Source organism: Calliopsis andreniformis, chromosome 7 (assembly GCF_051401765.1).
Source record: "Calliopsis andreniformis isolate RMS-2024a chromosome 7, iyCalAndr_principal, whole genome shotgun sequence".
Lineage (NCBI taxonomy): Eukaryota > Metazoa > Arthropoda > Insecta > Hymenoptera > Andrenidae > Calliopsis > Calliopsis andreniformis.
In genome coordinates, this window is record NC_135068.1 from 9,850,221 (window position 1) to 9,872,455 (window position 22,235).

Consider the following 22,235-nt stretch of genomic DNA (forward strand, 5'->3'; position numbering starts at 1 on the left):
GAAGTGATGCTTAGTGAACCAATTGCTGGGGAAAGAAAACAAGAGAAGGAAACGAAAGGAGCGAAGGAAAAGGGTGGAGAGGACTCGTGAGCATGCTGGACACGCTCCATGTCCATTTCTTTCAGCCACATCTTACGCAACGTATAGAACGTTTGGCTTTATTAAATTCCGGTTTCATGATATTATCCGGGAGCCTGACTTCGACTTGGGTCACAGCCAGCTTCGAAGTCGATCCAAAATTTCCAGCCAGTCGTGCGCACTTAATCCCAGTGCTGCTCGGTCGGTAATTATTGTTTATCCCTCTAACTACTATGAGCGAGCATAGGTACCCAGTTAATCAGCACATATTGTATTATAGGTATCAATGAATAATGTAAATGGATAAGATCGTAGTTAGGGATCTCTCTGCGAAGAAGATACTTTGCAAGTATCATTGATAGCCTAGGCCTAACTCAGGAACCACCTAAACATTTATCCAAAACAATCACACTCTATTTCTCGTTCCGTGAACAAGTATACAGGAGCGTTTGAGAAATTCCAATGCAGGAGTGTGAAAGTAGAGGCTTTGCCCTTTAAAACTAGCCCAGGCTCGCCTCCATACGATTTTTTTTCACGAAGCTGCAGCAGCTCAAACATGGACAATTTTTTGGACTTGTGATTCTTTAATTTTGCTGCGAAGTGTATTTCGTGCTGACGACGAAACCTCGTAAAAAATTGGGGATTCGTTAATTCTGTAACTAAGTTGCGGAAGGATAGGGCCTGTGGTTACGAATCCTCGTCCCAGTTCTTTTTAGACTGTAATTCCAACGCTCTAATTACGCGTCATTCCGTAATTCCATGCAGATTACGGCAATGCGCGTAATTGTGGAGCACAGACGCTGCTAGGGCACTGTGTGAGTATATATTTTTAGAGCCCTTCGCATCAGTCCTAATTTGTGCCCGAGGATTCCCTCGTAATTGCAGATTGCTGTTCCACCTACGCACTCGAGTGCTTAAACTCCACCTGAAAGTTCCAGCTGAGGCTTGGATCATCGTTTCACCTTCGATGATGGCCTGGGTGGATTGTGCATGGTCCATTCGCTTTAAGCTTAGAATAAAATTCCTTGCAGTCAGGGAATCAAGCGAAATCCTCCGGATCCACCCAAAGGACTCCTTATTGGACGAGGGCTAATTTGCTCTTGCTTGGACTACTGAGGGTAGATTCTTTGGGTGTACCTCGTCTAATAAGCATCAATTTGCTTGGGAAGAGTGTGGAGCCCTGGGTGTCTCTGCTGCCCTCATTGTATGTAGCAACGTCTTGTCGCCAACTTCGCTGCCCATCTCTGGCTTAGGATCCATGCATGCAGCATAGTTCAAACTGCAGAAACTGAAGGGTGAGGAGACCCTAAAGGAGATACCTTCATAGCTCTTCCCCAGTAAACCTCCTCAATCCTCCATCGCAGCATGCCAAAGAGGAAGGAAACGTACATTCGATCCAGAGCCACCCATCACCCCTAAGCTCCACCTAGCTTCGCCAGAGAACTCGAAACTGCGCGTGTAATTTTGGCCACGCGATCCCAGGGCCAATACATAGTTCCAATCGTGGAGGAATCTTTGCGAGGAGATTCCATCTGACAAGAGCTCAGGAGCATCCGACAGCTGAGTCGAGATGCTAAATGCTCGTGGTTATCTATATTTTTCGACGCGAATTCTTTCACACTCGGCCCTATCTCGATGCATACGCGCATTTGCATGAAACTTTACGCGGGCGTTGAATACACTCGCTTCAGCACCGCCCTCGAGGATTATCGCGTCTTTATGTGCTGCATTCGCAACCTTGCAGGAGCTGCAATAGACGGCTGGCGGGAGACTGAAAGGGACACTGTTATCGTTGGGCCGCTCTATGGGAAGTTTTTCCAATGGTAGGAGGAAGTGAAGGGAGTGGAGGACTCTGGGAGTTTACGACTGAGGACAGGACTGGTCCGTAAGCCTTGCTTGTGAAGATAATTGAGGAGTTCATGATAAAGTATCAACTGGTATTTCTGTTCTGGTAAATGATAAGAGTTCATTTTTCATTGAAGTCTTCGAGCTGAAGAGGATTGAGATGGATGCGCAATACTTGGATCAGATAGATGGACAGGCGCGAGCATGCAGCGATAAATTCACGAAATCGCATTGGAATGATGAATAGTTCCGTTCCACCGATGCTGTTCTAATTACGTGAATTTCGTAATTAGAACACGTACGTGCGGCCTTATCCATGCCAATCATGCGAAGGAATTTTTAATTGTTACGATACGGCCGATTGATATTCACGAACCGTTGCAATATCAATACGCGGCGTTGGTCGATTAAATTGTATCTAAACTACCGTGAAAATTCGCATACCCCAATTCGCTGCAGGCTTGCAGAGCGTCTGTTTTCCTAGCCGCTTCGTCTTGGTCTGCTGGAAAAATAGAATCCGGAGCGTGTGTGGAAAAGTTTATTCTCGTGAAAGAGAGCGCGCTTTGCGAGCGAGTTTTAGTTTTAATTTCGCTGGAAGGGCGCCTGTTTATTACAAACGTTCGTCGTACATCGCGGTTTCGAGATTCTCAGCGAGGAAGCAATCGCGCTGGATTCACCGACGCACATTAAAATAATTTCATCAACCGAATGCAACGTGTTCTTCTCGCCCCGACAACTTTAATCTTCTACCCTGTCCTGATGCCGCAGAATTTATTAAATTTTCATTCTGTTCTCCGCGGAGACGTTCGCCTCGAAAACGACATTATTCTTTAATTACGCGCCAAGACAGGTTGTTTGACTTTATTACGCCGCCCTTTCCTCTATGAAGAGACGTGGGCCTCCTTCGCGATTACTGCAAGGCTTTCAACCAGACCACTATGTCGTAAACAGGAATTGTATCGTTAGATCCCTCCTTCGCTTACACTCGAAAAATATTAAGAATTTCATTTGAAATTTCGTGTACAAGGTACTACTCAGTAGTACACAACAAAAGTAGTTAAAATATTTTCGAAACTCACAATAGGTGAAAATAATTATGGAGCTTGATTCTACGTGCCAAAGTACGACGATAATCAAGAGTGAAAAAATTGCGTTTGAGGCTTAGTTTCCGAGTTATTAATGATGGAAAATACACAAAAAGTTAGTGGGCCGCGTGGGCTGCGCCTGACCTTGGCTGCGCATACCGCAGTCTCCGACCTTGGCTGCGCGCGCTGCAGTAGTCCCCGCAGGAGACTTACGCTACTAGTATTTTCTACAATAAATAACTCAGAAACTAAGCCTCAAACGCAATTTTTTTATTCTTGATTTTCGTTTTATTTTACCTTATAGAATCACCTTCTACTTGATTTTACCACACTTCCCAAAACTGTGTATGGTATTAGTCTTCAATCGGTTAATGCGTTCCACAGACTCTCAATAAGATAATAAATTATAAGGTATCGGGGCCTTCAAAATAATTATCTTTAAAGTTATAGTTTCGATTTGATGACACAAAACAGCAATTATCAGCAGAAGAAAATCTATACTTCAATTTTTCTTATCTCTATGCTGGAGAAATAAAAAATGGAGATAAAAAACCTAGTACATTCTATACTGTTCTGTGATCGGTGAGTCAGCCTGCAATGCGACTGTTTCGCAACAATTGCGGTTTTCCCAGGCGAAACGTCGTCGGCGGGTTAATTAAAAGCGGTCGAGAAACGCGATGGCACCAGCGCGGGGGAATCCAAGGGAGAGATGCAGGGATGGCAGAGCAAATGCCTCAGGAGATCCGCGGAACATTTTCACGAGAGCCCCTGTCCGACCACAATTGCTGCGTGCTTCTCGAAACTTGCCCCGAAACCTGTTGATGCCACTTCAGTCTCGCATTTTCCGCTGGCCACTTTTCAGCCACTGACAAGCGCAGCTCGTTCGGGAACGCGATGATATTCTGCTTGGTAGCCTCCCGCCTTCCAAACAACGTTCCCCTGTCGTCAACGATATTCTCCCGCGAGACGTTGTCCTGTCACCGGTCCAATGACTGAGCGGGAATTCTGGTGATTGATGCAGCTCCTTGCTTTGCGGAGAGCTTTCTGAGGCTTTGCAAATCTAAGCATTATTCAGGTTACATATTGTGTACCAGATTTTTGACACGTATTGGATGCTACAGCTCAGCGTGTACAAGCATCTACTTGCAGGTGATACAAATGTCACAATAAGATTGAAAGCTGAACCACAGCTATCTATATCCCTTTACCCTACATTTTATTATACTCGTAATAATGATCGTGAAATTCGAAATCCCCGCGCACTTGTCACAATTAGTACTCGCGCCGGTGAACGCATTAGGGAAATTAATAGTGGGCAAATGCGCATTAAATCTTATCTCATTTTCGATAAACGGAGTAATTAATGAACGAGTGGAACTGTGCGTGCACCGGTAAAATGTTAATTAATTTCGTTTATACGTTTTGGTGGGCTGCGCCCGCATCGTGGCTCTGCATCGAGAGGCTTGTTGCAGAAGTTGCATCAGTTAATTACATCTAACTAGATTAAGGGGAGGATTGCGCGCGTTTCGTGAGTACTCTGCCTCACTGTGTCGGATTAATGAGAAAGAACGTGGGTTTTCTGGAATCAATCCGAGCTCTAGACCACGATCACAAGATAAAAAAAGCAATAAATAAATTTTAACATATGTATATTTCCACCTGCGTATTTGTTCGTATCTTAATACTACTCGTAACCAAATATCGAATCAGGTAGTCTATTCGGTGCGCCTTTGTTCTCCCCCCCACTGTGCAAAAACTTGCGAGAGGATAAGGTGGGGATAAGGGGAGCTGTCATCACCTGCTTATTTGCCAGCGCTGTACTGTCTCATCGGAGAATAAAGAAGATAGAGGGGATAGCAATACAGAAATGTATCCACTTATGGAAACACTACTGTACCACCTAATCATTTTGGTTTGTTTTCCCCATTAATCCACTAGAATTTCTCCAGTGGTATCCTGTCAGTGGAATGTGCAGCATCACCTCTTGTTCCAGTTATTTTCAGAATTTTTTAACCAAACGAAACAAGTTTATTTTCAGGGTCCCAGCGCTGCGTCAGATTAACTATTTCCGCTCCTAGGTAGTGATTGCAGGGAAGTGTATATTTTGAGAGACGCTAGATTGCAGTGGATTAAGCATTTTCATTCTGCCGGAGAAAAAGGTGCAAAAGGAAGGGGGACACGTCCCTATGCGGAAAGCTACCTATCCCTCTTTCTCAGTTGTTGAGAGCGACAATTTTTTTCGCCTGGCATCTCGCGGATCTTGCTTAATCGTCCTCCCTCGTTCCCAGGCATTTCCCTCAAGCATTTTGCCAGCAAGGACCTATTCATCAACGTCCACCGCCTAGCCACCGCCAGATAAATAATTTCCCTCCGTCCTGTGAGTGATTTTCGTCCGCTGTATCGTCTTCGGTTGCATTCCTCGATCGATATCCCCAACTTTTTTTCCCACATAGAGATCCAAGCTTCAAACCTGGACTCTTCCATGGATTATCGACCGCTAGTTACTGATTCTCGGAATGGTAATTGCGCTAGAGGCCAGCAAGCTCTTATTTTATCTTAGCTAGTAGCTTAATGGTAAAGAAAAATCGCCACCGCATAAAGGATATTTTATCTGAGGCTTTTTTGCAAAATGGAGGAAGGAGTCTCGAAATGGAGAGAAATTCAATACCTCGGCTCAGCCGTCGTCTCTTCCAAGGGAAATCCGATCGTCGTGAAAAGAAGTTGTCCATGCTATAAGATTCGCCGAGGAAGAAACGGAAGCGGGGGCAGCAATTAATGGTTGGAAGGAAATTGGTGAAACGCGGGAGGTCGAGCTTTCGCCAGATCTTATCAAAGTAAACGCGCTGGCGTCAATTTATCAAGTGGGCGTGCACGGTTGCAATTTGCTGATAAATAATTCGCTCCACTCCTGATATATCTTGCTTCATGGCGGCGGATCGTTTGATCAAGTTTCGCGGCGGAACGTTTCAATCGATAACGTTCGCTGGAACCTTCAATATTCGCAATCGCGTCCTGGCGATCCCACAAACGCTCAGTATTAGCGATTGAAACGTGCCCGAGATTTCCTTTCACGTCAGCCTCAAACATGGCCCCTCGTTCCCCAGATAACCGGAAGCGTCAGGGTTTCTGTACCGGAAGCTTCCATTTTCTCAAGTTCAAACACCTAATTGAGGACGCCTCTTCTTCTAGCTCGTCACCACTTTTGCATTCGTTCCAATTCGCTGTTCTCGCTCTACGAATGAAGTAACAAGATCCACTGTAATCATCTGTACCGCGGTTGCGTCTCAATTCCGGCTCCCCAGTTGACGAAAAGAGGCATAGGCCAGGGGGAGGGGGGATCACGTGGAGCTAACTGAACGACGCTCGGCTAATTGGTCTTAATCGGTGATTCAGCCGATTATGTCATCGGCTAGCCCTTCTTTTTACCAAGGCAAGCCAGGTTCTTCTATTCTTACCAAGGCCGCGCTTAATTTTCAGGAAGGAGATTAGCCAAGCGCTAGCGTCAAGTTCGTGAACTGACGTCCTCGTTGCCAGCGACTGCTTATCATTTTGGTACTGGCTTCAGACGGGCAAGATGCGCTGGGACGAGATTGAGGTGGATTGAGACAGCAATGGCTGGAATTAATTTAAAAAGCCCAGGTGGAGACACTTTCTACCTGATGTTCCGATCAAGGGACACCAGTGTACTACAGCTTGCAAAAGTAATGTCTACACCTGTGCCACTTCTTGTTAGGGGAATTTTTAATTTCCTCAGGTGCCCGAGTCACACACATGAATCACCAGTCTCCAAAGAATTTGATTAAGCCTGCTTCCATTAAGCCTGTGACAAAGCCTCACTGTTTTGGGTGAGACGAAATCTTATCTGAACCCATTGTCCTACAGCCAATTTCAATTACTCCCGACCGACAGCCAACCCATTTCTCGTCAAACAAAATTGTCTGGAGGAGAGTCACACGCGGAATTCGATTCACCGCGGAAGAGAATTCATTGTCCGGCGTACGAGTTGTCAGCGTCGCTAACGAAGCTGGGAACAGAGGAAGAAGCACAGCGGGGGAAACGAAAAACATGAAAACGGAGGCGCAGCCGAAATATAAAACGGGCGGCGGAGAAAAGGGAGGGTGCTGAAAAATGGGGGAAAACCGAGGTGCAACGTTGAAAATCGACGGGTGGTTGGAATTCGTCCGCGCGATTCCGGAAACAAGGGCAGAGGTGCGCGCGCGTGCTCTAAAATAAAATCAAAACCACCAGCGATGCCCTTCCGATCTGCTCTTCACGTTCCAACGACTTACACGCCGCGCATGGTTCTGTTTCGCTCTTTTTCCATTTTCAGGCAACTCCGCCACGGCTGCCACGTCAATATACACCCACGTCGTTACGTTCATGCGCGTCACTCGCGCGTACGCCGCTCGCATATCGACGGAAGCTGCATTTGAATACAACGATGCGCAACCGTCTCGCGGGGATCGGCGGACAAATGGGCATTCACCAATCTTTTGATGAAAAATGAACCGGTTGCGAGCGTTGTCCACTTCATCGGTGCACTGGGCTTTAAACAAGCGAAAGGCGACACAGGGATCACTGTGCTCTATCGGTGGATCGGGTTCCAATCGACATGGCCTTTTGTCCCCATTTTTCTTCCTATTTGTTTTCATGCAGAATCATCCCTTTGGATTGTGTCAGCGTGCTGACAGCCTGAATAGTTTGGGGTTAGTCGAATCTACCTCCAATCCTTGCACATTGTTGGTGTCAATTTTGATAGAAGGTTAGGTTTGAGTGAACCTTTTTCTGCTGAAAATGGGTCACAGTTTTTGTGACACCCTGTATTTCCTGACAATTGAGATACGTTTGCAAAAAATTCCCGCAAAAAGGCACCTCCACGAGACAGCGCCACGGATATTTTGCCATCATTATGCGGTTAGTTCCTGTTCCAACCGTGACTTGAATATCCATTACTCTGGGCGACGAGTTGGCTGCTGACGAACAAAAAATACTACGGCTCGATGCTGGAAGAGGGTTGATTCACCTGGCTTGTCTCTTTACCAGCTGCCAACCCTCCCTGGTTTTCCTGGACCTCTCCTAACTCTAAAGTCACCTCGAGGGAGCATTGATTAACCCTAGGGGCTCGCTGAAGTTGTTTCCTCCCACAATTGTGTTTCACTCAGAAGCAACTGAGGCATCACTCAATGAAATACTCCCCTATTCCACTGTTACTTGCTGTCAGGACCTGTAGCTTTACAACACTTTGAGAGATGTGATTTGCTGACACATGAATTAGGTCTATATCCCATGCTTATGGGCTCCGTGTGAATGTATCGTTTATGCAGAAGCAGTAACCCAATTAATAACACCAGATGTTTACTACATAGACACATGAGAACACTAATCACTGGAAGGCTCAAAGGAGTTCTATCCATGAAAGTGGGCAGGGTTGAGGATCTGCTTGAATGGGGAGCACCTGATTGCTTGTTCCCAACCTATAGCCAAAGGTATTCCTTTCGAGCAACAGTATTGCCAGGTCAGTCCAATCAAAGTGCTCTTTTACAGGCTATCAGCTTCCGTCTATTAACCAATACTAGTCCCGTAATTGGATGCCCTGTGTAGCCTCAGAGCCCACACTCATGTCAGAGGACATTTCCTCTAGTCAGCGGATAGATAAAGAAGCTTACATTCCTGCGCCAGCAAAGGCTATTTGTCCACCTGCAATCAACGATCCCCGTCGAGAGGACGCAGCAGCATTGGCGCGTGAGAGAATCCCTCACGATCAAGCGAGCATCATACCTCCACGAATTTTCCACGGATGGCCGGGTGACAATCGCCTCTGTCGCAGGTGTAGGTGCCAGCCGATGCACGTGCAAGGAATTGGTGCGTGTGTGGCCGATGTCGGGGAACAGGAGACCGTAAACAGTTTACAGTGGCGGTATTCCACAGGGGGACGACAATGGCAATGAACAGATCGCCGCACCTTATCGGTGTATATGTTGCCAGGCCCTGATGAAAGCGATGGCCACTCGGCTCTTTTAGACGGCTGCGCCAACATAATGGCTGTTGCACCGTTCCTGCTCGTGACTACTGTTGCTATTATTGCCAGTTTGTACACCCTTTGTCTGGAGATGTTGCTACTGTAAGCGAGCTGTGGAGGCTTAACTTCGGTCATTCCTGCTGCTCTACAGGAGATGCGACGTGCAAGTGTGTCGGGTCTCAAGAGTGAACTCGGAGATGAGAAAAGATGACGTTTATTCCGCTACAGGAAATAAACGGAAGGCATCCATAATTAGGCACATTTGTTACAACAAGGTTCGTTGTTCTTGTGAAGCAAAACGAACAAGATGATAGTGTGCCTATCAGAATACTATCCAATAACATGCCCGCGACGCATAGGCGGATTTCGTACTCATTATACCTGCAATGCTGCTATTACGTTACGCATATGGCCACGAGCTCGAGATGTGGGTTATGCCGATTCCTGCTGTTCCACCATGCTCATTACCAAATTACCAGTAATTCCCTCCACTTTGCCGTGCAGAAGCATTATTCGCGTTCCTCCGTGTCCATTCGCTAAGAGGCAAACAACGGAGTTATTACGCCCTCGATGATGTTTGTTAGTCCCAGGAAGCTGCAGTGCCCTTTTGCCTCCTTCTGTGTTCAAGCATTGACGTGAGTATCTTCTCGTGGCAAAAGGTAGCAAAATGGCGGGAGATTGTGTTACGTCGAGGAAATACTGTAATTTCATTTTCTGAGTTCTATCTAGGTTTTCGTGACACTCAGCAAAAATTCCACCCCTTTATTCTAAGCGCGGCGTGCATTGTCACAGGATGTTCTTTGTCTACGTTGCATTATTCGCTAGCAAATAAATGTAAATAACAAGTGTCTCCTCATCGCGATCCTCACGGCGCTTTCATACCACCACGCTTAAACTTCGCGATAATACTTATTGTATTCGCATAGAATCCCGCCCATGAGTACAGCATTGTGCGCCAGTTTTACGAGCCCTCCTCCAACTATACACCTTTAATCGTCGTTTCTGCCTTGCATGATTCCGAATTTCCTAGGGGAGCAACTTTTCAGATGATATTCAGGACAATATGACAACATTGTCAGCTCACAGGTGATTGGCCATCGAATCATCCCCTAATTCGATAAACTCTGAGCGTGCAAAGGAAGCACGAAGTTCAAATTATTCTGACCAATTCTCGCGCCTTTCTGGCAATAAACAGGCGACAAAGGTCAACGAGTAGACTGGCAGCCCATTTGCAAGGTCAGCTAGGGTCCTCCCAGTGTTATCGAGATGTGCACGCGAGAAGTATCCTCTACAGACGGTCTAATAAAATTACAACCCCGCGTTGCCTCGGTTTCGTCCACCTTCAACATAGTCCCAGTGATCGCGTCACAGGATTTCCAGATCGCGTGAAATTCCTTTGAAACCTGCTCGACCCTTCGCTAATTGTCGCCGAGTTCAACAACGAAATCTAATCTCTGGAGGAACGTAACTGTTCCTGTGAGCAAAGCGCTAGTTCTAATTAAGGGACCCCTGCATGTGGCTAACACACTTGCGTGTTCGTTGCGATAGTTTCTACAGTTCGTGGAACGTGGATCGAAGGTAAGTTGCCAAGCGATGTGCTGGTAGGTTCCCTACCTTATTTGTCCGATCATCGAATCATTCCCAATTTCTTTTCTCCTTGCTCGATACCTTTCTTTATTTGCGCCCCCGGTTAATTGAACACGGATGTGCGCCACTGCTTCGAAAAGTAGCGCGAAGAATGGAGCCCGTCTGTAAATCCGTAATGGCGCAATGTGCATGCAAAGTAGCTGCAGATGTGGGCCGACGTATGCTGGGCGTGAACTCGCTCGTAAGTTCTTGAGTTTGGAGTTTCTTGGGCGGACAAGTTTAAATGCGATCGGTAACTTTAAATTCCTGGTTAAAAGTGCCTATCTACGTCACCGCCATTGTGCATCGTGATACACCCTAGGTAGCGAGAAGAAAGGTATCCCTTCAAGTGGTCCAGGGTATTATATTCCCTGTTTACTCTCTTCAAGACAAGCGGTTTTGAAGCGAAGTGAGGCTTGAAAAAGTGTCCTCAGAGGTTGGTTCGGTTACCTGGAGTTTGTTGCTGAGGTCCAACTCGCATTCCTGAGGGCTCTCGAAGCTCCCTCGAACCGTGAGTGACTTGGGGACCCTCCTAGACTATATGAACTGTGTCAGCTAGGTCAGAGATATAGATTTACAGAAATTGGTTGGCGAAGAAGCTTACCAGGCCTAGACACTAATACCCCGCTAGCTCTTATAAGGGGTAGCAATAATCTGTTATTTCTGCCCAGCTTCTCTATCCAGATTAACCTTTTTTTAAGCCACGTATGTAGAGAGAGATTTAGTTATTATGGAGTGTTATCATTGGAGGGTCAACTATATGACTATACCCTACCTAATTTGAGAACTAGGGAATTATTAGCTCTTTCTATCCAAAACTTCATATCCCTAGGTCTAGCTATCCTGGAATCATGTACCCTTCCTTGCATTAAACGCCGCAACCGCTGCCGAGTTACAACCCCACCTGCCTAAGACCTATTTCCACTTTCCAATCCACTCAATCGTTATCGAATTCCAACGCAATAGTGTACGAAGCTGGTCGCCAGCGCAGGGAGGCAAACTTTACGCGAGTGCACGCGTTGTGAATGCCCCCAGTAATTGAATCTAATTCTTATTCCTCGAACGCGTGTCCCGTAAAGACCGTGAGCCTCGTAGAACAGCAAACTCGAGCATACTCACTCCCAACTTCCCCCCTCCCGCCTCTCCCCTCCCCATCCATGCTGCTCGAGCGTTTCTAAGCTACCCCACTCCACCACTTGTCTCATCTCACCCTCTTCAGGTTCCTCCTTCTTTTCGCCTCTCGTGATTCCTTGTTTGCCTCTTTGCCGGACCTCCCCTTTTCCGTCTAAAGCACACAGGAGAGCCTTTCGCGAAAATATCGAATAAATGCTCAGGCGTGAAGGACTATAGGGAACACAGGGGAGCAAGGGGATCCTTGCCACTTGGGGGTCCTCTTTGAAGCCTCGAATCGAGTCGGAAATACGAGAACGCTTCGAACCGTCTCGCATTAACTGGTCTCTGTTTTCTACCACTCTAGGTCGATCCTATAGCTTCTAGCGTTTGTTGATAGCCGAGACCTCTCTCCATTATATTATCGTCCTCGTAGGATGGTGTACTGTGTCAATTGCGTAGGGAAATTTGGTCCTCGGCGAGCGGTAATGCCTTTGTCATGCGGTTCTTGCTGCTTCCTGTCCCGGAATCGGTCGATTCATCAGTACAGTCATTAGCTAATTTATTAATTCGTTTATTTGCTCCGACGAAAGGTCTAATCCTCCGGCGGAAAAAATCGTCGGACAAGAGTAATCCACGGCGACGCCCACGTTAAACAATTAAAATGCTAATTCCCAATGATGGGTTAATCGTCCTGTTGTTTCGGAAAGTCGGCTGCCCGGCGACGCATCCGGGACCGTTTGTCATTGTCGGGCGACGGGACCGTGCTTAAGCGGGTGCTTTCGTGGTAACACGACCTGATAATGCTCGACCCGCGGCTGTGTCTCTCCCTGGGACGTTTGTTTTATGAGCGCAGCACGTTTTATGATTGGTGTTGCACTGTGGGACCTGGCGTCGGCTCGATTAACGACGATCCATTAATTATCTGATCCGTCCAAGGATGCCCTGGGAAACCCTCTGCGTCCAATTTTTCCTTGTGTATTTTCCAAAGAATATAGCGAGTTTAACTTTCATTCGTGTTTCATTTTTCAACCGTATCAGCGTCACTGGAAAACATCCACTTGATTGATCTTCAGTGATACCTCCTTGGGCAACTCGTTAAATTTGTTTTCCATCGTCAAATAGCAGGTGGGCCGAGCAACACGCGCCAGACGGCTGGTAACTTCGCCAATTTCCCCTTGAAGGGATCACGCCTGCTCGCTGCATGGCGCAGTTTAGCCGCGGATGGCGTTTCCGGCCGTCTGCGCGAAATTCGAGCGAAACTTTTTGACTGCGCGCTCGGGGCCGCCTTTGTGCGTCGGGTCTCTTTGAACGTCGGCTTATATCTTGCCGACGAGAGCGTCGAGGGAAGAAGAATCGTTAAGAGAGATCGAGTTGACGAGGAAAGACCGAAGGAAGAATGGTCCGAGAGGAACGCGGGATGAAACGGTCAGATATCGGAGAAAAGCGGCGGAAGGAAGCCAAGGGAGGCTCGAGATGGAAATGAAAGAGCACGATCAGAGATGGAGCGATGCGATTCGGTACGACGCTGCAAAACCTCTTTGAATTCGTTCAGTCGCGGATCTCTTCTTGCGACGCGTTCTTTAATTTATCTTCCTCTGCGAGGAATCAATTGTCTGATTTGAAGGACTGGATCCATAAAGAGGACGCAATCCTTTTTGCTATTGCAGGGTTTAAGGGGAAAGACTTTGATCTTTTAACATTTGAAAAAGTCGAGGTTAGATTAAAAATGGCGTAGTATAATAGGTTTTTGAGAAAATTAAAAAATTTGTTCATTCGTGTCGCTCCGGAGAGAGCAGAACATTTTTCTAAGTCCCCATTCGTGTCGCTCCGTGAGGCGAAGCTCTTGGATCGAAACGATAACGCTGTTTCTGTGTTCCTTATGCTTCTAACAGCCCATATGTATACACTTGTCGTGGTCTGATGTCGCCAGGTTCGCAGATAACTGAGACGAATGGAGCATTCGTGTCGCTCCGGAGCTAGCAGTTGAAAAATATGTCCACCACAGATGAAGCATTCGTGTTGCTTTTAATCGGATCTGTGTTGAGCCTCGATTGGATGCGTTCCATTTAACTTATAAAAGCTGGAGAAATGAAAAAACCCTTTGACTATCTTTTTTCTCGTCTGTCATCTATTTCAAGACACAGTGAAGTAATGTCCAATGGGCAGCGATGCTTTCTACTTAGCGGAACCATTGGTGGATATCTGCTTCTTGGCACTCGCGATGCAATCTAGCGATTTTCCGCGGCCACCTTTACTTAACGCGCGAAACTTTCAACTCTTTGATTCGTCGCGAGCTTTTTAGTATTCGGGACGCGAGAACAAACGTGCCTCTCGCTTTAGTTTCGCCGGTGGCTTTATGTGGCCCTTTTGAACGTGCTGCCAGCGTCGAGTGAAACATCAGCGCCTACAACGTGACTTTGGGATCCTTCAGGCGGTCTAATTACTAAAGCCGACGTGAAATGAGATACCCCATTAACCGTCGAACTCATTCTTTATTGTTTCATATTTATACACATAATAAGCATACGATTACATCGTATTAGATACTAGATCGTAATTACATATAGATTTATCTCATATATCGAGCATTCTGTACAATAAATAAAGACTCTAGAGCGTTTTAAACACAACACGGCGTACTCTCTCGCGGCTGCCATCCAAGTGGACAATAATTTAATGAGCCACCCCGTACGTATACCGTCATTTTCAAATGTCGGTCGATTTTCTGGCATCGGACGCGATACGAGGATACATGTGCAGGACGCGAGACAGTTCCTTTAACTTTTAAATAAATCGTAACAGTTCCCATTTGGTTTTAGTCCTATGCAATCACCGCCGGCTCGAGGAGCTGCGGCGTCTCTGCGCATCAAATAGTGCGCACATAACCCAAACGCATTCGTTTGCCTTCGCTAATATCGAGAAAAGACGTAACGCCAGATGAAAGATCGTACCATCCGTGGGACACTAGTAGTACAGGACTACGCGGTTGTAGTTACGTTTTCTTGTTCTTCCATTCTTTCAACCAAATACACTAGCAGGTACCACACTCAGAACAAGCAGAGGATATGATAAACACAAGGATTGCAAGGGTTTTAATTTGGTTCCAGCGATTTTGCGAGGATTAGGTCCAAATAGTTTGGTCCAAATGTGTTAGGTTTAAGTGTGCTAAATCCAGATTTGTTAGGTCTACATTTGTCAGGTTCAAATGTGCTAAGCCTAGCCATGCTAGGCCCAGAGGGGTTAGGTATAATTATGTTAGGTCCAGATGTGTTTCGTTTGGATGTGCTAGGTCCAGATATGTTAAGTCTAGGTGTGTTAGGCTCAACCATGCTAGATCCAGATGTGTTAGGTCTAAGTATGTTAGGTCCAAATGTGTTTTCTTCAGATGTGCTTGGCTCAGATATGTTAGATCTAGATGTGTTACGTCCACTTTTGTTAGGTTCGTGAAAGGTCTTGTTGGACCTGCATGAGGACTTGGTAGATCTGGATAAATATTTCCTGGATTAGAAGGAATATTTATTAGGTCTGGAGCAGCACTTGCTGGATTCGCTGATATGTTCCCTGCTCTCTTTTTTTCATTTCTGATCAATTCTCGAAATAGATGTGCGCATTCTATTGAATAGGACCCAATGAATTAACGTAACTGGAACTGGGTGCCTGTAGTACAACTCGTCAAGCAATTCACTTCTGGTTCGCGCAGTATAACAGCAAATTAATTCGCTGGAATCCTTTGATTCGTAACAGACCTATTCATATAAACCAATTTCCCATTTCCCAACTGCACTGACTGGCTTCCTTTCCGTTGTGTTTTTACTTATTGGTTCCCACAGATAGCATAAGTCGTATTTTAATTGAACTGTATAGAAAAAGGGATAAGAACGTGAGCATGAAAATACAAATTTGTACGTTCGTATAAAAAGGCATACAAGAAGACGCAAGACTGGCAGAATTGAAGATTTCGGTATATAAAAAGATCGCCTCAACGAATCCCGATAAGTATAAAAAGATACAGTCAGCGTGTGTACGTGTGTGTCTGTGTGAAAAATTTCGCTGAGAAGCGAGTGCGATTGAGTCAACACAGCTACCCGACACGATCGAAACTTTGTGGATCGTTCCGAGCAGCTCAACGCTTTCATTCGCGACACGAACAATATCTAACGACAAGTTAAACTATTTTACAATCGTACAACACTGCTTCCTCTCCCGTTCTCTCGATGAGAGAATCGTTTGGAAATAGAGCTCCTGCTAACGTAGTTTATTCAGCGTTGAAATCCTTTTATGCTAAACGCGCTCGAGAGACAGAAGATAGGTGTACAGTCAGTACTGCCATATGCCGGGATAAAATGTCTTTCAGTGACGTCATAGGGTAGAAGAGTGGGAGTACCTGCCACTTTGACTGCATTGCTTGCGGTAACCCCACTCTTCTAGTGTATGACGTCGCTGGAAGACATTTTGTCCCGGCATCTGACAATACTATACAGGACAGATCATGGTACAGTCGTTGCACATTCGAAATATTTTGCAGTTGAACACGAATCTCGAATCTTTGTTAAGCGCTAATATCGTAAAATCTGCCTTCCTCTTCTTTCGGATATTACACCGAACACCCAATGCAACAATCATCCTCAACATTTTTGGATTTCACTGTATGACTTTCGCGTTGTCCGTCAGTCAGAGTAGATGAACCTTCTTAGCAGCTATTGGGATCGATATCGTAAAATCGACGCGATCGTTACTATTGTCTCCTTAAACCCGCGAACCGAGGATACATATACAACATGCACTTTCTATCTAACATAACTAATGGTCGCGAGAAGCTCGTTTTCGTGTCTGAACGAGGATTGCCTTTCGCTGGATTAACTCTTTCAGCCCCCAGCGATGCTGACGCACCGTGGATTGCTTTTTGTCTTCTCCCGCGCGCCTTCTGTACCAATCCACCTGTTATGAATTCGATTCTTGCAAGCAACGACAACCACCGTGCTGATATGTTTTGTCGTTCAACGATCTGTTAACTCATTGAGACCGCAGGAGGAGCTTGCAACACGTATTCGCCAGCAGCGCGACTATCTTAATGGATCGATAAACCTTTCGACTCAACCAGCTGCTCTATTTGTACGAGCCCTCTGTGAGAAATAAAATCGTAGATTATTTTTCCTCTAAGAAAATTAATATTTACAGTTACGTACAATCTTAAAAATATTGTGAAAATAGAGACTCAAAAACTCAAGATCATAAAACATCAATTTTCATAGATGGCGATTTAACTGATACAGCACTAATACCTAACTCAAGATTAAACTTCCAGAACTGGTTCAAAAAATAGAATGCAACTTGGTATAACTGAACCCTATAAGAACCCCTTTAAATTTCAAGTAAAAAGCACTTGACAACCCCTCAACCGGCTCATCGCTCCCCAAGCAATGATCAGATAAAATTAGACACTTCGGAAGAGGCGTTCCCTTAACGAGTCAACGATCCAGGACTGAAAGAGTCAACCATGAGGAAAGTTGAACGCTCCCTGTTCGATCTATCGGTCGCCAGCGGACGTGCGTCGAACGCCCAGAGTCCCTATCTTCAGAGGACTCCGGGTGGCAATTTCTTGGAGGAACCGGAAACGGTATCGCGATAATGGCAACACGGAAGAATTGGAACGGCGAGAGCGAGATCTACGTGACTCGAGGCTAAATGAAAGGATGCGCCCTGCCAGCGCGGAATCCGTCCCCGTGGAAAACGACATTATCGCGGGGGGACAGGAATTCGCCATAATTGGCGTAATGGCGGTTGGTGCCGCGCGTCCTTCGCTCTCCCCCCTCCCCCGTTCCGCTCCCCAGATCAGCGAACCAAATTCCACAGCTCGCTGAGATATTCGCTGCAATCAGTCGACGGGGATTCTTATTACGATTGCGTCAGAGGACACGAGACGAAAGATCGTTAGCTGCGTTGCCAGTTGGGGGCATTCCTTCGCGATCGAAAAGGGAACCGAGGCCCCAGATGCGTCGAAGGGGTCTGTCGTTTCTTTACAGACATTCGCGAGGTGCCAGCCCAGGTGGGGATTGCTCCTCTGCAAGCGGATAAATGAGAGATATGTCAGGGGTAGGTTCAGGATCAGAGAGACTATGTTGGAGGGCAGGTGGTGTCACGAAGGAATTGCCCCGTCAGGTAACGATCTCGAGTTTAGTTGTAAGGTTGGTCGTTGTCCTCGCTCAGTGACTACCACTGCCAGGAGCCAGAGAGGACGCTGGAGAACAGGACCGCCACCAGCGTCATCCAGCCTAAGGAGTCCAGGGATCCCGTTCTCCAGGACCCGCTGTTCATGCAGCTCTCTCTGATGCTGATGATCTTCAGGCCCCTGCGTCCCAGGAGGTTGTGGACTCCACGTTTGTCACTCTTTTGCAGGATGTGCTCTCGCGAGAGCAGCAGGGAGAACAGCTGGTTGTCTGGGCTCCGGGAGCAAAAGGTCAGCACCATGTCCGAGGCGACGGCCTTCATCACGTGCACACTGCCACTGAACTGCTTGTACTGCTTCTGGGTTAGCGTACCTATTAACAATCGGATTTGGACATCAGCAGTTTAGATAAAAGTGAGAACATTCAGTTGGAACTGGGACAGTGGTATCTGAGGAGTAACCATTGAGACATCACCTGTTTAGATGATATTGAGTCTGATGGTAATATGTCCTCCAAGTCTTTTGAGTTAGAAAATGCAATCCAGTGGACAGAATTGGTAATAAGGAATAGAGGAATATTCAATTGAGTAATGCCTCATAACCTGTTCCCCAGTTTAGGTTCCATTTACGTGGACCATTCAGTTGAAACAGTTAAGTAAAGCTAGGAAAAAGAACCCAGACCTATCTCATTCGAAACAAGTCTCAAGAAAGGGGTTCGCCCTGGTTGCAAGCCGTTCCCTATTCAGAGCAAGCGTCTCCAGAATTACAGAAAGTCTCGATTCGATTTCAATTTGGTGGGTCTAGGATCCCAGCAGCAATCTCTCTGTTATCGCGCCAGATCCAGATCACCTATTTCTCGGCCCTTTCTTCCGGAAATTTCTCGAGCAGACATCGCGTCTATTCAAGCATCGAAACAGCGTGAAAGCGGGTCGACCCGCGATTCAGAGCAAATCGCCCCCCGGAAATCAGCGAGTCCGATCATTGTCTACCATGACTGGGACTGCCAGTGTGCTCCCGCTGAAAATCTGTCGCATTATGCGCCATTATGTCGTTGACGACGCACTTATGCCGCCGATTAGGAATACGCTGAGACGGAATTATGGATCGTTACAAGTGGATTATGCGTGCCACTCGGCGATTATCATTATCGATCTTTTCCATCTGGGTCCGCCTCAACCTCCCCACTCGAAATGGCAGCAGAGGTTGCTGCGGGTGTTTGTGTGACGCTAAAAACGACCGAGTGACAGCGCGCCATCGTTAACGCAGTTATTAGTTTAGAAAATGATTGTCACGCGAGTAGAACGTGCCAGTCGCAATAACATCGACGATACGTGCCATTCGGGATATTATAGAGGCTGCTAAACCGTTTCGCTGCTCGAGTGCTCACCAGCCAGGAGATATTGACGTTTAATCGCGTGAAATTAATTGTACCCACTGTTCGACCGCGGGAAATTCGCTGCGAAGGTGTGAGGCAATGGCGTTTGCGTTCGCCTATCATTACACATCCATTCTATTCATCTCTGAACCGAAACCCAAAGAACAGGATAAAGCTGCTCTAAGCAGCGCCACCTCTCGACTTATTGTGATTTAGCCATGAGCATAACTCCAAACGACAAATTTCACATTCTCTTCCAGAGGGATGGGGATCGAAGGGGAGGGGTTTGGAAGGACCTTCGAGAGATCTCGATCCCCAAGTGCATTGTGTGAGGGTTCCTACGTGTTCGCTGCTATCCTTCCGAAGAATGGGGTCATGGAATTAAAAAAGAGTCGCTGAGGGGCTTTTGAAGGATTATTTTCCGCGTCGCCGATCGTGTTGTCGGTTCTCCGCGAATTTTTCCTGCATTTATAATTGGATGGACTGACTTCGACGACGCGCGACCCCCCGACAGCTAGCCAATAATCAGGCCAGATAGCCGAGGATTCATTAAGACCGTTATCGGGGTCACCTTAAGGCCGAGGTTACATGCTGCCACTTTGTTCCACAGGGTCGGTTAATTAACCGTTTATAACGCGGTCGTTTGTGACGAGGCTCCTTCTTGATCGCCTTTTCGAGGGAGGCACTTCGGTCTGCGGACGGATCTCGGGTCTTGTCAGAGCGAGGGGCTTTGTAGGATGCTCGAAGGGATTGCTACCACTCATGAGGGGAATATGGATCGCAGGTTTTCAGGATGGCTGGGAATTTCATTCGCTGACTCGAATTTAAATCCTTTCTTACATGGAACTAATTTGAACCTAGGTGGGTGCTTACGGCGTCTGAGGTAGAAGTAGTTCTACGTGGATCAAGGAATTAATTTGGACCTAAGCTACTGAGATTCAATTTCACTGTTTGCTGGGACACTTCAACGCAGAAGCTAGACTAACTGGGATTTTAATTAGAACTTAATTAGCGGCATGGACTTCATTCAAACCCAATAGTAATTTAAATATCAGCTTCACTCCAGATTAAATAGTCTACTTTATCTCACAGCTGGACACTGCGCGTTTGTATCGCTGTTAAGCAGCAGTTCGATGACCCTCTTAGTTCCTGTTCTACTCCGTTTCACTTCGACTGTCCTATCGCGTTTATACGGTTCATCGATTGCCAGCTAGCCAAGCTATATCGAGGTCAATGAATCGAGACCCTCTCTAGAGTTAACAGACAGCTGGTAAACACAATTCTTACGGGAGCAATCCCACTTGGAAGCGACCCAAGCGCGTCAGAATGAGACTTTGGGAAGACATTGGATTGCATTCAAAAAGAAAAGACTCCACGGTAAACCTGAAGCCGTCCATAGGTTTCATTTCAAACTAACTTTGCTCGAATTCTGTAGAATCTGTTAACCGTAAGAGAACCGAAATTCTTCTAGAAGAATTTCTCAAATCTTCAACGTTCTTTCCCAAAAGCTTTCAGCAAGTCAGAAGTGCAGAGGAACTTTCGAAAAGCGTTCCAAAATTTCGCTTGATCAAACCTTTCGTCTCGTTTATTTTCCTAAAACTTCGCCCCGCTTCGTCAACTTATGATAATCGTCTTTGAAAAGGGGCTCGAACGAAACGCTGGGTCTTATTCAGCCTCTCCTTACTTCCCATAAAGAAGGGAAACGGGGTCTACTTTGAAGGGGTGGTATCGTGAGTTCTGTTTTTTACGTTGCCACTTGGAAATTTCGAGAGGAAATTATCCTTTCGTTTTATGTGTCGGGAATTGCTCTGCCCCTAGCCTCGCCAGGTTAAGAGTCGTCTGTCTGACGAATTTATTGCAAAGAGGGAACTCTTCCCTAAGGAAAACTCTGCTCTTCTAAGTACCCCTTACCATTTGACTCTTAACTTAGTGCTAATTATCTCGCTCAGCTACAGTGTTCAAACATTCTGAGGCATATACTGATCGTGAGATTTGTCGGAAATGGATTTAGGAGATTCTGTTTTAGGTTATGTTCTACAATATTTCTGACCTGTTCCTTTAACTCGTACTGTTGTTTTAGGAACACTTCGTACAATCGGCTAAGTTGATTCGTTTCCTAACCTAAACCAATAGCGCATCGCGCACCGTTACTGCGCACCTCTTGAACTTAGGGAAGGGGAATTCTCTTCTCCCCTCCTTTCTCGTAGAAAGAAATCAATTTGCCCGACTGTACTCTAATTTTCATCCAGAAGTTCGTCAAGTTCTCTGTTAGCACTCGAAGCGTTCAAGTTACCATTTTGCTGGCCGCTGGAGATCCAGAATCCTGGCTTCCTCGATATGTCCGGTATCCGGAAGGTGTATTCGAGGTTGCCAACCGCCTCGGTCCACAAAAGCCTCAGGGACGAGTACTCGAGCGCCCTCAGCTTGACAATCGGACAGGAGTTGACCATATACGATCCGCTTACATGCTTCTGCGGATCGCCTATGTGTTCCAACACCTCCACCACGTACCACTTGCCCATTATCTGAAATCAATACACAAGCCTATGGATTTATTATGTCCACGGTCCGTAAACGCGTTACACGTTGCGTTCGAATCACTTTAATCGAGCCCACCAAGAGATCAGCGGCACAAAGGGACCGCGTCCATTGCAAATACGTCGCATAGCTGGAGGTATCCTCGTTTAATAATAGAATGTACTAAATTCTTAATTACCTTCGATAAATTTCCGCCAATTCAATGCAAAATTAACGTCCGAGCAGGGAGCGGTCGACATAGACTGTTAACGCGGGGAATTCCATTCTTCGGGGTTTTACGTTAAATTTTTCAGTTTTTATCATCGCTCGTGGAGCCGGGGAATGCATAATGCGAAATTTTGCACGTTTTTGGAATTTCGTAGTCCACCATATTTCGCCCATACGTTATAA

The 22,235-nt window shown here is 46.3% G+C and overlaps 1 protein-coding gene across 1 annotated transcript in view; it reads right to left on the bottom strand.

Moving 5' to 3' along the window:
• Nucleotides 1-17,904: 17,904 nt before the first annotated feature.
• The window catches only part of LOC143181711 (uncharacterized), a 51,274-nt gene continuing 46,943 nt past the window's right edge, over nucleotides 17,905-22,235 (bottom strand). Inside the window, exons 2-3 of the mRNA XM_076382258.1 lie at nucleotides 21,601-21,832; nucleotides 17,905-18,305 (exon numbers count right to left, since the gene is read on the bottom strand). Of these exons, the coding sequence (XP_076238373.1) occupies nucleotides 17,977-18,305; nucleotides 21,601-21,832 (561 nt within the window). The 3' untranslated portion in view covers nucleotides 17,905-17,976. The remainder of the gene's footprint in view (nucleotides 18,306-21,600; nucleotides 21,833-22,235) is intronic.